The 14,229-nt window shown below is 49.2% G+C and overlaps 1 protein-coding gene across 1 annotated transcript in view; it reads right to left on the bottom strand.

The window, feature by feature from the left end:
* The window catches only part of NT5E (5'-nucleotidase ecto), a 45,359-nt gene that overhangs the window by 24,257 nt on the left and 6,873 nt on the right, over positions 1-14,229 (bottom strand). Inside the window, exons 2-3 of the mRNA XM_079938786.1 lie at positions 5,706-5,928; positions 515-703 (exon numbers count right to left, since the gene is read on the bottom strand). Coding sequence (XP_079794912.1) covers positions 515-703; positions 5,706-5,928 — 412 coding nt within the window. The remainder of the gene's footprint in view (positions 1-514; positions 704-5,705; positions 5,929-14,229) is intronic.

Genomic DNA, 14,229 nt, shown 5'->3' with positions numbered 1-14,229 from the left:
TAAGTGAAGCAAGTCAGACAGAGAAAGACAAATATCATATGATATCACTCATATGTGGACTCTAACTTAAAATGATATAAATGAACTTATTTACAAAACAGAAATAGACTCACAGACATGGAAAACAAACTTATGGTTACCAAAGAGGAAAGCAGGGGACGGACAAATTCGGAGTTTGGGATTAACATACACACTACTATGTATAAAATAGATAACCAACAAGGACCTACTGAATAGCACAGGGAACTCTACTCAGTATCTTGTAATAACCTATAATGGAAAAGAATCTAAAAAAGAATGTACATATACATATGACTGAATCACTTTGCTGTAAACCTGAAACTAACACAACATTGTAAATCAACCGTATATTTCAATAAAATGTTTTAAAAAGTCTCTTTGAGTAAGATTTATACATGTTACCACTCAGTGTGCACCACCTATGTACGTTATTACATGTATATATTATACTATATATGTAACGTATATCATCTAGCCCTCCCGCTGCCATTACCTGTGTAAAGAAACGTGTTGGAATGTCCTCCCACCACTACGTCCACGCCCTTCACTTTCTGAGCGATGAGTTTATCCATTTCAAAACCAGAATGTCCCAGTGCAATAATTTTGTTCACATTTAGAGTTTGTAGCTTATCTACTTCAGGTTGCAATGCAGCGATTTCATCTTCGAATACTAAATTCGTTCCTAAGGAAGAAAATAAATATGGACATTTATTGACAACAATTTTTATTATATTGCTTATTATACAAGCATACCAAATAAAAACACCTTAATCTCCTAAAGCTCTTAAATTACTAAGACCAAAACTTATTTATAAATTCAGTATAAAATCTCTACAAAGCCAATAAAAATTCACAGCAATATGCTCAGTTGCATTCGCTTAATGTTGCACCGGTTTAAGGTTGTGGATGATATTATGTTACTCAAATTCCAACAGTGAGGAGGCTTCAGATTTGGAATCTCTCTATTTTTTTTACATCTCTTTGTATATTTAGACTTCCATCAGGCCAGTGCTGAGCGTGGCTAAGCACATAAGCATGACGGGTTGTACCTATGCCAAGTCACTATGCTGCACACCTTAAACCCATACAGGTGCTGGATGTCAATCATATCTCAATAAAACTGAAAAAAACCAACCAGATTAGCTACTCTACGGCTTTGTTTGCAAGTTCAACATAATCAGTCTTCACACTTGAAACTCTGTCAGCAATTAGCCCTTGAATGCCAATTGTACGACACCGTTGACAACTCTGTCTTGTTCACTGGCTAAGGTCAGCATTAGAGCATCACGGAGCTCTGATTAGATGGCAGCGGGCGGGGGGTGTCCCATCCAAGGACTGCCGGCCCTGGGAGCATGCGCATCCTTCCCTGGAGGCTCGCCCCGCACTCAGTGGGAGCGGAAGCTTGACCGCTGGTGCAGCTGGTGAGTATGGGTGTGACTCCCCAGCTGGGCGCTCTGGGTGTCGCAGGCACGTGCTACCCCTGTGGCCAAACCCCAGCGCGGCTTGAGGGCTTACGGCTCTGACTGGCACACAGGTGACTGCAAACACAGACACGCTGCCCTGAAGTCACGTCCAGCCGCCTGTGACTCGGGATCCTCTAGAGGATCCAGATTCCCTTATGCAAATATCTCAGAACCATCTCTCAAATGAGAATGCCGAAACATGAATCAGTCTCGTAACGATCTTTCGAAACCCAGGAGTCTGCCGTCTCCAGTGTGAAAAGGATTCAACCCTCTAAGGAGCTACAGGACTGTTAAACTCATCCCTTGTGATGCCGTGGGGTTTGGGGGGCCTCCGTGTGCTCCAGCGGGGAACTCTGGAGTCTCTCGAACCAGTCAAGCCAACACGTGCCAATGAGCACATAAAATAAACAGCATGGCTGACGGCAAAGCCGGGGGCATCCCAAACGGACGGCCTGAAAACGAGTGGCTCACAGATGTGGGGTGGGACCCGCAGTGCTGTAACGCACAGGCACCATTTAAAAATCAAGAGGTGATGTCTGCAGGGTAGAAATAGAGAAACAGACGTAGAGAACAAACGTAGGGACACCAAAGGGGGAAAGGGAGGGTGGGATGAATGGGGAGATTGGGATGGATATATATACACTAACATGCATAAAACAGATAACTCATGAGAACCTGCTGTATAGCACAGGGAACTCTACTTAATGCTCTGTGGTGACCTAAACGGGAAAAAGAGGGGATATATGTATACATAGAGCTGATTCATTTTGCTGTACAGCAGAAACTAACACAACATTGTAAAGCAACTATACTCCAATTAAAAAAGAAAAAGAAATCATCTATCCAATCCTACTTTACTTTTGAAAAGTAAATAAATATCGATTTTTTTCAAAAAAAAATCAAGAGGTGTAACAGCTTGGCCACCATTGTCTGCCATGAGGCCATCAAGAATAATAATATGCTTCTTGCCAGTCACCCCAAGAAGCTCAGGGCTCCCAGGTCACCCCCAGTGCCATGTCACCATCTCTGTGAGCTGCTCATGGAGTCTCTCCTTAAAACGACAAGGTGAGCTCACCCCTATGCCCCACTTGCCACCCCGTCTCCTGCTTAATTTCTCTCTGTATCTTTTATCACCTTCTGGCACCACACATTTTCCTCATTTATTTCTTCTCCCACTAAACGTGAAGCTCCAGTGGGCAGGGCTTTTTGGGGGGTCAGCATCTCTGATGCCTAGAACAGTGCCTGGCACAGAGGCAAGCTCTCAGGGGAATGAATGAAAGAATAACTGAAGAAATGTTTGCTGAGACTTTCAGACAACGCTACCGTCCTCTACTTCAGTGTGGCTGGCAAGAAGAAAGAAAAAAGTTGAGAGAAAGGCCTCTGAGGACAAAGGAATGTGTTCTCCTAACACATCAGAAACCTCACAGGATCGGTCATCTCACATACAGAAAGCGTGGGATATATTTCAGTATATCATGAGGGGAGTGAGAGGAAGTTCATTATCTAGCTAAAATAAATTAAACGTGCTAGAAATACAAATGATACTTGTGGGTCACCAGCACGGGAGGAATGAGGCTGGATTTGGGGTCAGAGGTCTGTAGGGGGAGCTGGGCTGCTGGGACTGTGGTCTTGGGAGAAGCAAGTGTCCTTCTCCACCCCTGCCCAGCTCCTGCCCTGGCCCCTGCATGGTGCAGCCTTTCTCTCTTGAGAGCTGCTGGAAAGAGCATGGCCCCTTCGGAGCCCCTGTCTGTTGTAACCTGGTAAAGAACTAAGATGGGGTGCTGTCAGAGTCCCAGACAGGGTGGTCTGAGCTCTGGAGCCCTTTGTCTCTCCACCACCCCACTCCCCTTCTATCTTTTTACCGGTGACTATTTAAAAAAATTTTTTTTGAAGTCTTTATTGAATTTGTTACCATACTGCTCCTGTTTTATGTCTTGGTTTTTTGGCTGCGAGGCATGTGGGATCTTAACTCCCCGATCAGGGATCGAACCCGCACCCCCTGCATTGGAAGGCGAAGTCTTAACCAGTGGACCGCCAGGGAAGTCCCTTTCTTGGTGGCTATTAAAGGAGGGGTAATGCTTTTCTCCAAATCATGCTGAACTCCTCAGCCTGACAATCCAGTCTTCAGTCCCCCTTTCTAGCTTTCTCTGCTTAGAACCCATGTTCCAGAAAACTGAACACCCAGCCACTTTGGGACTGTGGTCCCACCCTGCCTGCTCTCACGAGTTCATTCCAGCAACTTTCACTGGGAACCTCCCCTGTGCTGACACCCAGCAGGTCCCTGTCCTCAGGAGCTTGCGTCCTATCAAGTGACTCTGACCTCACTCCTGGAATGCCCTTTGCCCCAGTTGCTTCGCACACCCTGGAGAGGCCAAGTAAGGTCTTCATCGCGTCTACCTCACCCCCAAGCTGGCCATCACGTCCTTCGCTCACCAGAACCCCTCCCTCTCCCTCCCTGACTTTGTTTATGACTCTCCTATGGCGTTAATTACATGCCGCCTTAAATGAACTCAAAACCCCCTGGGTGGAACAGACATTATGGAGACACATAACTATTCAGTTATTCAACACGTCCACATCTTTAGCCCAAGATCCTCAGCTGGCCACTCTACTGGGTTCCAGATTTTCACTGAGGAGACCCAGCTGTCTCCTCAGGCTGCTCCAGTCATGCAGGAAGCCCAGAGCGAGGACAAATGTGATGAGGGGGAGGCGTTTTCTGGGGGTGACGGGGACCCAACAGCAGAAGCGTCCCACCCGAGGGCGCCCTGCGGCAACCAGGCCACATTACTCCAGCCCTACCCATGTCGGTGATTGGTTCACTCTGTAATCGCCACCCTGGCCTCTTGGCAGAAAAGCCCCAGGTGGTTCAGAGGCAGCACCCCCTGAGCCCCGGGGAAGGTGTGATCAGCCCGCACAGCGATGTCTGCAGGGGTGGGGAGAGGAAGAGGTCAGGCCGGGTGGTGGAGAGCAGCCCGCGACCAGGTCCCTCTGGTGGGACCACGTCCCTCTGAGGCAGAAGAGCACTCCTAAGACACTTCAAAAGCCAGTGCCTCAGCAGAAGCTTACACACCAGTGTAAAGCAATTACACTCCAATAAAGATATTAAAAGAAAAAAAGCCAGTGACTCATCACGTCCGTGGCTACCCTCTGTGGCTTCACAATGATCTCAGCAACAGCCGGTGACCGTGTGCAAAGGCTTGGTCACCGTGCGATAGACGTCCACCTGCTGCCTGGGGTGCCTGACAAGCCCCAGGTCCCCAGCCGTGGAGAGCGGCCCAGCCCTGCATCCAAGCCCCGCAGGACCCTCTGGGCCCCGGAGCCGCTCAAGGCCAACCGTTGACCTTTTCGTTGTTTCCGACGGCCTGCAACTATTTTAAACAGCAGCAACAGACATGTGACTTTTCTAACTGTTAATTAGATGTCCTTTATCAGTTCATTCTTAACGAAAACCCTTATTTCCCTTTTTTCTTCAAATGCGGAAAGAACACTGATTTGGATAATTTAGAAAAAAACATCTTTTTGTTTTTACTGCCAAGGTGCTCCTCTAAAAGTGGCTCAAAAATGTTTTCTGAATGGTCTCAGGGTTATACATGTGTGTGTGTGTGTGTGTGTATAGATATAGCAGATATATATATATCTCCTGTATGGTATACACACACACACACACACACACACACACACACACACACACACACAAGACCATTCAAAAATGTATATATATTTCCCAGAAAGCCAGATACAACAAAGTCATTAAAACTGTAAGAGACAAATAACTAAGAACAGAGAAAGCAGAGTTAACTGGACATGTAATAATCATATCAGAAAAGGAAAGTTGAGGTAAATTGAGGTAAAACCCTGGCTCTGGGCTCTGCCTCCACAGGAAGAAGGGCGTGAGCACGTGGCTCTCATCCTCCAGTGAGTGACTCTGTACGGTTCAGCACTGGATATCAACGGCCCTCTCGTCCAATTCTGAATGCACTGAATTAAACAAAGATACTGTTTATGTCAACAAAGAAGTTCACTGAGCAGGAGGGCAAATGTCTTTAAGAAGTAACTCAGGGCAACTGGGAGCCACTGGACTCGTTTTTCAGTGTCATCCTAAGTACACACGTGTCCAACACCACACGTTCCTACTTGAACCAACGGTCCAGAAAAATAATGCCAAGCTCTGATTCAGTGCATCTATTTTCAAGCAACAAGTGCTGTAAAAGAAGAAAATACCTGGATTGGAGAGGAAAGGGGTTTCTTTTGAAGTGTATCCGACAATCCCTACAACTTCATCACCAACAGGAAGAATTTTATACGGCAAATAAAGTCCTGATATTTGAGACGCCAGCGGCCCCTTGGCTTTAATGTTTGCACTCAGAATTGGAAATCTGGCCTCTTTGAGAAGTGGATCAATCAGGCCTTCTACACCATTATCAAATTCGTGATTTCCCAGTGCCTGGTAGAAAGGGAAAAGAGAAAAAGAATCAGGTACTCTGGAATTGCCAGTAGAAGCATACTTTAAAGAACATTACCTTGGGGAATTCCCTGGCGGTCCAGTGGTTAGGACTCCGTGCGTTCACTGCTGAGGATGAGGGTTCAATCCCTGGTCGGGGAACTACAACCCTGCGAGCCACGCGGTGTGGCCAAAAAACAGTTACCCTGGCACAGGGCTCCCAAACCTGGCGGAGCCCTAGGAAGCCGACTGCATGACTGCTGTCCTTCTCAGGCTCAGAGACTTTATTCTGGGGCCCTGGGGTTGGGCCCAGGGGCAACCAGATCACCAGGCTGGTTTGAAAACTGCTCCCCAGGGTCCACACCACCTGCTGAGGGTGGCATCAACGTGCATAGGAGTCACCCAGAGACCTGGCTGGGTGTCCACTGACCTGCCACTCCCAGATCTGGGACAGGTCAAGGGTCTGTACGGGCTCAGAGCCAGGGCTTGGGGAGGAGCTGGCACGCTTTAACACAACCCTTGTTCCCACCTGCTTCCCTCGTTTCCTTTCCTCACTGTTCTGGGACTGGCTCTAGGGGGCAAAATGACCACTTTGACGTCTGGCAGCTCCCCCTGGGGTGATGCTGACAAAACACAACGTGCCAGCCACCTCCTCAAAGGCCTTCCGCCCCCTTGTCCGCGGGCCTCCTGGAAGAAGCCCACCTCCTGGGGGCACGCACTCACCTGCTCTGGCTGCCAAGGCTGATTTGCTAACTTAGTACTTAAACCAGTGAGTCTCAAACTTTCTCAACACCACACCCGATTCTGCTCCACCTTGAGGGTCATCTGAGAACAGGCCTGGAAGTGCTGGCGGGTGACCCCTCTGTCTAAATGAACACCCCCCCCCCATATTCTCTTACTGCCCCGCCCTTCTCCTTCCTGCACGCTCCCCTCCGCAGCGGTGCGCTCTGCATGCCCGTGGGGTCCTCCCCGCGTGGAGGGCTCCCTGAGCCACTGCGTCCCACCACCTCCACCCTGCTCAGCCCTGGAGCCCCTCACCTGCCCGGCAGGTGCCCCCTGGGTGCCTGGGCTCAAAGGGCCATGTGCGTCGTGTCCTCACGTGCACTGCTTCTCCACGGAGAAAGCAGCACTTCATGTCCCCATGTGCCTGTCTCTCCAACCAGACTCAGAATTTCTGAACTTGCCTTTCCCCTCCCCCCCGTCTCTGAGTATCTGCTCATTTTTACTTCTTCCTCTTACTTAACTGCTTCCCTCTTAAAGGCTGACCGAGTTAAAGGTTCTCTCAGTCTTCGGTAATTGCCTTTTTCTCTTCTATTCTTAGAATATTATGGTTCTTTCCTATGGTGAAATAAGTCTGCCTTATGAGGTTACAATAACTATCTTGCTTAGCTGTAAAGTTTTTTTGAAAAAATGAATGTTCCTACAGCTCTTCACGAGAGATTATCCAGTAAGTCGGCCGCCTTACACTGTACCATTATATTGCTAGCACTCTGCAACAGCTGAAGTTACATTTTCCCTTTATTTGTCTTGCTTGGTGTCTCCTCCTTGGACTTGAGTGTAATGCCCTGAAAGTGGTGACCTTGGCTGCCTTTTCCCCTCTCTGCCCCGCGGGGACAGGAGCCCTGATCCGGGTGCTTGGAGCGGTGCACAGGTGCCTGAAATATCTCCCTGGCACTCACACCTTCCACTCCAAACTGAACATCTGCTGCCCTGTCTTTTCTCCTGACTCTTCATCTGTCTGTCCGGCTGCCACGTGGACATTGCCCTCCAGGGTCTTATAGGCACCCCAAGCTCACCCGGTTCAAAGCCCCTGCCTCGGGCTTCCCTGGTGGCGCAGTGGTTGTGAGTCTGCCTGCCGATGCAGGGGACATGGGTTCGTGCCCCGGTCCGGGAGGATCCCACATGCAGTGGAGAGGCTGGGCCCGTGAGCCATGGCCGCTGAGCCTGCGTCCGGAGCCTGTGCTCCGCAACGGGAGAGGCCACAACAGTGAGAGGCCCGCGTACCGCAGGAAAAAAAAAAAAAAAAAAAAAGCCCCTGTATCTGGGATTCCCATCTTGGTCCAGGTGCTATCATCTCCCAAGTCAGTACAGCCAGAAGCCCCGGGGCAGCTGAATCCCTCCCCCTCGCTGCCTCTCCCACATCTCCCAGCAGCATCCCTTCCCTTTGGCTAAATGCTCTGGTCCAGCCCACCCCATTGCTCCCACCTGCCTGCGCCCTGGCCACTCCTTCTGGGAACTGCAACAGCTTCCCAGCTGGGCCTCCAGCTACCACCATCGCCTTCTCTGAACCATTCTGCACGCATCCTGCTGCCAGAATCATCTTTCCAAAACGCAAATCTGAACTTGTCCGTCGACCTTAAGGTCCCACAGAGGCTCCCCACTGCCTTTGTGATAAAGTTCAATGTCCTGAGCTCTCTGAGGTCTGGTCTCGCCTTCCCCTTCAGCCTCCCTCTGACACCCACCCCCAGGCAGCAGTCAGGCCTGACGCCATGACTAACGAGCAGTGATTCAGGCACATTTCTAAACTGCAGCTTCCTCCGGAAGAGCAGTCAATGAATAGAACAAAAGTCGTAATGGAAACGAGCTGGCATTTACTAAGCACTCTCCACACACCATGCCAGGTGAGTTTGCAGAGCAAAGCTGGTTTCCTGCTGTGACGTTGGTACTATTACTATCCTCATGTTACAGAGGAGAACAACCGAGCTCTACAGACATTAAATCAATCGTTCAAAGTCACACGATTAGGAAGCGGTGGAGTTGGGACCAGAGCCACTTCTGTTTGACTCCAACCTTCTTCACCTCTATGCTTGGATGTAATGGGTTTCGCATAAGGCCTAGTACAGGGGGAGCCCTCGAAGTAAAATCCTGACTCCTCGTACTTTTCCACGCTCTCACGGATCTCTGTCCCTCTGTATATGATGGAGAAAAGATGATCAACTGATACATACATAGGGAGACAGAACATTCCTTTCCCATGCCAGGCCTTTACTACTTTATTCAACTAATGGCCTTAGCTCCTGAAGTCTGATGGTCCTTCTGGAAGAAAGACTTCCCCAAACCCTCGTGGTCGTCCCTGAGTTAGCTGTCCTTCTCTGCTCCGAAGGTCCCCTCAGGCAGCCCTAGCAGACCCCACAACTGCCCACTGAGTCCCCGTATCACCCAGCACAGTCCCTGGAGCAGAGCATGAATAAATGAATGAGCAGAAAAATCTCCATCAAATGTCCTTCTCCTACACACAGCTGACTCTTCCTACAAAAATCAAGGCAGGACGTGCTCCACGGAGTTGCCTGGGAGTGACCTGGTGCTCACTGCCGGCTCTCCCACCCTCCCCATGGCTCCCCGCTGCCCCCTATCCCGCGATCAACCTCCAGCAGGAACTTACCCTCAGTAAGCCAGTGAAGGAGACACTTGTGAGGATGCGCGTGATCCCAGGTGTTGGGAAAGAGTCTCCACAACCTCAGAGAAACCCCTGGAGAAGCGCTGCAACACCCAGGCGCCCCTCCCTTCCCCTCACGACCCACCAGCCACCAAGCTCCGTTGCTCCTGCACCGCCCCAGCCAGGGCGCCCCTCCTCTCTGCGCTCCCAATGCCCCACTCTGCCTCATCGCTCTTCACCCACACCTTTGCAGAGCCTCCGAGCCGGTGTCTGGTCGCCAGGCTCACACACCTCTCGACCACAGCCCGCGGGCCCCCAGAACGCGCATCCCCAAACACCCACCCGACCGCTTCTAGCCCTGGTGTGAGTCTCTGCGAGACTCCCCCCCTGCCCACCGAAACCCCAGCCCTGCCTCCTCGGACGCCGTATGAGCGAGCCACTCCCTGATCTCCCTGAGCTCTCGCGTTTTTTCTGCCAGACCAGGTGCCCTCAGTTCCAGGAACACTAATCCACCTGCACGCAATGAGCTGCCTTAGATGCAGCCCAAGGTGAGCTCTGTGAGAAGCCTTTCGTGGCGCCATGACCGCAGACAGCCCTCCAGCCACATCCGTCACACCTCGCTGCCGCTGTCCACACATCTTTCTCCCGGAGGCAGGAGTGGTGTCGACTGTCCCAGTGTCCTTGGTGATGCCAGATGAGCGCCTGGCACCAGCGCCCTGCAGGTGTTTACTGAACGGATAGTAAAACCACCTGCTTCTTTCAAACGGGCTCCATTTTCACCTATGATTTGGTAAGTGAGCCACTGAAACTTTTCAGTAGAAGGCAGGATATAAAATCACTTGGTAAATAGTAGTTAAGTGATATTTAGTTGTAAAACCAGAGAAACCAAATTGCTTGGAAGCAGGTGAACCAGACGGTAAGCTTGGAAGCTTAGCCAACTGCTTCACAATTTATCGCCTGGTCCTCTTATTTCATTTCCTGTGTGTGTGGGTTTTTTAATTAATTAATTTATTTATTTTGGACTGCGTTGGGTCTTCGTTGCTGCGTGCGGGCTTTCTCTAGTTGCGGTGAGCGGAGGCTACTCTTCGTTGTGGTGCCGGCTTCTTGCGGTGGCTTCTCTTGTTGCGGAGCACGGGCTCTAGGTGCACGGGCTTCCGTAGTTGTGGCGTATGGGCTCAGTAGTCGTGGCTCGCGGGCTCTGGAGCGCAGGCTCAGTAGTTGGGGTGCACGGGCTTAGCTGCTCCGCGGCATGTGGGATCCTCCCGGACCAGGGATCGAACCCATGTCCCCTGCATTAGCATGCGGATTCTTTTTTTTTCTTTTAACATCTTTATTGGAGTATAATTGCTTTACAATGGTGTGTCAGTTTCTGCTTTATAACAAAGTGAATCAGCTATACATATACATATATCCCCATATCCCCTCCCTCTTGCGTCTCCCAATCCCACCCCTCTAGGTGGTCACAAAGCACCGAGCTGATCTCCCTGCGCTATGCGGCTGCTTCCCACCACTGTGCCACCAGGGAAGTCCCTCCTGTGTTTTAATTTATATTTCCACTAATATCTTATTGGCATTTGTTGGTGAATAGATTTTTAAACAAAGTTTTCTGAACTGTTCAGTGTCTTGTCTTGCACATGTGAACGCTGTACAGATTTCATGATAGCAGTTGGCAAGAAAATGGAACTTTTTGAAGTGTCTTTCTATTGGGAATCTACCAAGGGGATCAACTCTTTGGTCTATCAAAGGATACCTATAGGGTATCTGAATTAGAAAGGGGACATTTCATAGGCCCAGTTTTGTCTACAAAGAACTGTGAAAATTACCAGTGAATTTGACATAAGGGAATTTCAAGAAAGAGAAAAAATTTTAAAGACAAAAAAATGACAAAAAGAAATACTAATAGTTAAGACTTCCCTGCTACATGGCCAAGCCCTGTTCACACATGAACTCATTCAATTCTCACAATGCTATGAGGTAGGTGCTATTATTTGTCCTTTATAGAGATGGGAAAACTAAGGCACGGGGCTTCCACAGCTAGCAAGCGGCAGAGCTGGGGTCTGAACAAAGCGAGGCTTTAGCATCCGGGACCTTAACTATTCTGCCAAACTGCCGCTAATACAAGCACCTGTAAACCATGATGTAAAAGGATATAGAAAGAATGTATATATACATGTATAACTGAATCCCTTTTCTGTACAGCAGTAATGAACACTACGTTGTAAATCAACTATACTTCAATAAAAAATTATAAAGAAATAAAAAATAGTTATTATACACAGAATGGATAAGCAGCAATGTCCTACTATAGGGCACAGAGAACTATGTTCAGTATCCTATGAAAAACCATAATGGAAGAGATTATAGAAAAATACAAGCCTCTGGAAGGGATGAGTATCACTCAACAACCCACTGGTTTCTTCCAGATTTCTACAGCGCCAAGCAACACGGCCCTGGTCCTTGTCCTTAGGAAGGGGAGGGCAGACAGGGAGAGAGCGTGACATAAACACATCCGTCCATGCACCCATCAAGCAAGTGGGAACCACAGACGGGGACGTGTGTGAGAGAGCCTGGCAAGGACGCAGGCCCGCCCTGCCCGTTAAGGATGGCCAGGGCTCCAAGTGTGATCTTCACCTGGTCAGGGGAAGCTCCCAGGCAAATGACATCAGCTATATTAACAAATGAGGAGATGAAGACATGACAGCTGAGATAGTCAAAAATGTTCCAAGTGAAGACAAGAGGCTTAAATCCAGGTGGAAGAGAAACGAAGGAAAGAAGAACTGATTTAAGAGCAGCGCAGGACGCATTACACAGAAGAAAAGAATTTCTGTTTTAATCCGCAGAACTCAATTGTGAGAACGTCAAAAAGCCATTTGTCAGAAATTTGCAACACATGAATTTAGTGAGTCATTTAGACACTAGCTCATCCCATGAAGGAGTCTGCAGGAAACCCTATAATTTAAGGGTGAGGGGAGAATCTGGTCTATCATACAACAGGGTTCAGCTGCCAATCACTCAGGGAGACTCAGCAACAACCGTAAGTGGGAAGGATCACAAGGTAGGTCTGGTTTGGGTGGTACATTTCTGGCGCTGTGGCCACTTCTGGTGTTGGGTTGCACTCCACACCCCCAGTTTTAGGCCCTGGCAGGTGAATGTGGCACCTGATTGAATAGCAGAAAAGATTCCCAGACTTAATCCAGCTTTCCTGCACCTCAATGTTCGCTGAATGAATGACTGAACAAACAAGTACTGAACAGACAGCATTTCACATTTGCCATATAAGCTCTCTGTACATGCAAAATACCCATACCATTGTTACCTTTAGAATCACCTGCTCAACTACTTGGGTTCCAGGCAGGTTTAACTACATTTCGGAGGGGCTAGAAGGCTCCAGCTAATGTTTGGATTCTATATAGAACCAACTATTCAGGTGAGGGAAAAGAAGTGTCAAGGGGATTTTCAAGTTCTGGTTACGCAGCTGAAGAACACAGCCAGGGAAGGAGCTTACACAGCATTCAGAGGCGTCTGTGAGTGAAGTGGGGAACACTGTCAATCTGCTGTGGGATTTGTTTGGTTCCTTCCCCTTTTCAGTTAAGAAAACACAGATGGCTAGGACAAGATGAGCTAAGAAGCTGCCTTTGTTTCCTCCTCTCCGTGCCTGAGGCTGGTCTCACCCAGCCCAGCTCTGGTGTGGAAACTCAGACTGGAACAGGAAGCGTAAGGTCCGGGACCACAGCCACAGGACAGGGTCGGGGTCGGGGGCGTGAATGTTCACATCACTGAGGCCCGAGGATCCACAACCCACTAGACATGTACAACTTCTGAGGTCTGAGCTCTAGGAAAAACTACAACTTTCTTTGCTCTTAAAAAGAGAACAACAAAATTCCCGCTGCCATTAGATATCTCTTTTAAGCTTCCCAAACCAGCAAGGCTAGTCTGTCTTCCCAGAACATCTGCTTTGTTATTGAAGATAAACTCATTTAGTTTCCTCCATATGAGAGGCTTTGCCGTTAACCACTTGAATATAAGGTGACTTCTCTTTGCTTAGAGATTGGTTTTCTGGGGAGGAGGGGAAACATGCCCACTGTTGATTTGGGCATATATGGTACCCAGGCATTGTCTTCTGCAGACAAGATGTTTAGTTGGAGAATCCCTCTGCACAGGTATTAGAATTTCAGTCATTTTTGCTTTGCTTTGCTCCTCCCCCCTCCCCCCTTTCATAGGTCCTACCCAGCCTCTTTATGTGGTTAAGAAGGGCTCAGGCGGGCATGGTCCCCTCCACTGAACAGTAAGTTTCACCCTGGCAGGTCTTGTTCACTGCCCGAAGCACTCAGCACGAAGCCTGGCACAGGCCAGTGCCTAGTGAATATTTGTGGACTGACTGAATAAAAGAACCTCACAGACAGCAGGCTTGAACCTGGGCTCATCCTCCTCCCATTGTGGCCACCGCCTTCTATTACGAAGAAGGTAACCCTCCATCCAAAATCCTGGGAACCTGTTTGTCTGGAAGCAGTGGCCACCTGCAGGTACCTGGGAGAAGACCCAAGCCATCCCTCCACAAGGAAAGAGCCGCCATGAAAGGGATGGTGAAGGGGAAATAAGAACGTTGTCAGGCAAACTTAGACTTGTGCGTAAAATTCAGGGCCAGCACCAGCCGAGCTATGTTGGCAGATTAGAAGCAAGACAGACGGCAAGGGCTGGGGCGCTGAGAAATGACAGGGGCAGACCACCCTCTCCAAATGCCCTGTTTCATAGAGGAGGGATCTGCTGCCCAAACCCACATAGATAATGACCTGCAAAAGCCAAGAAGTAAAACCTGGGTGTCCTGAGGTCCCGTCCAGATCTCTTTCCACCGCTTCTGTCTGCCACAGCCCTACAGGGGACAAGCATGTCCAGTAAGTTCAGGAAACGCCTTTAGCTGGAAATAACAG

The sequence above is a fragment of the Stenella coeruleoalba genome (assembly GCF_951394435.1).
Source record: "Stenella coeruleoalba genome assembly, chromosome: 12".
Classification (NCBI taxonomy): domain Eukaryota; kingdom Metazoa; phylum Chordata; class Mammalia; order Artiodactyla; family Delphinidae; genus Stenella; species Stenella coeruleoalba.
The sequence above is the reverse complement of the archived record's forward strand: the minus strand, read 5'-3'. Positions and strand labels throughout refer to the sequence as shown.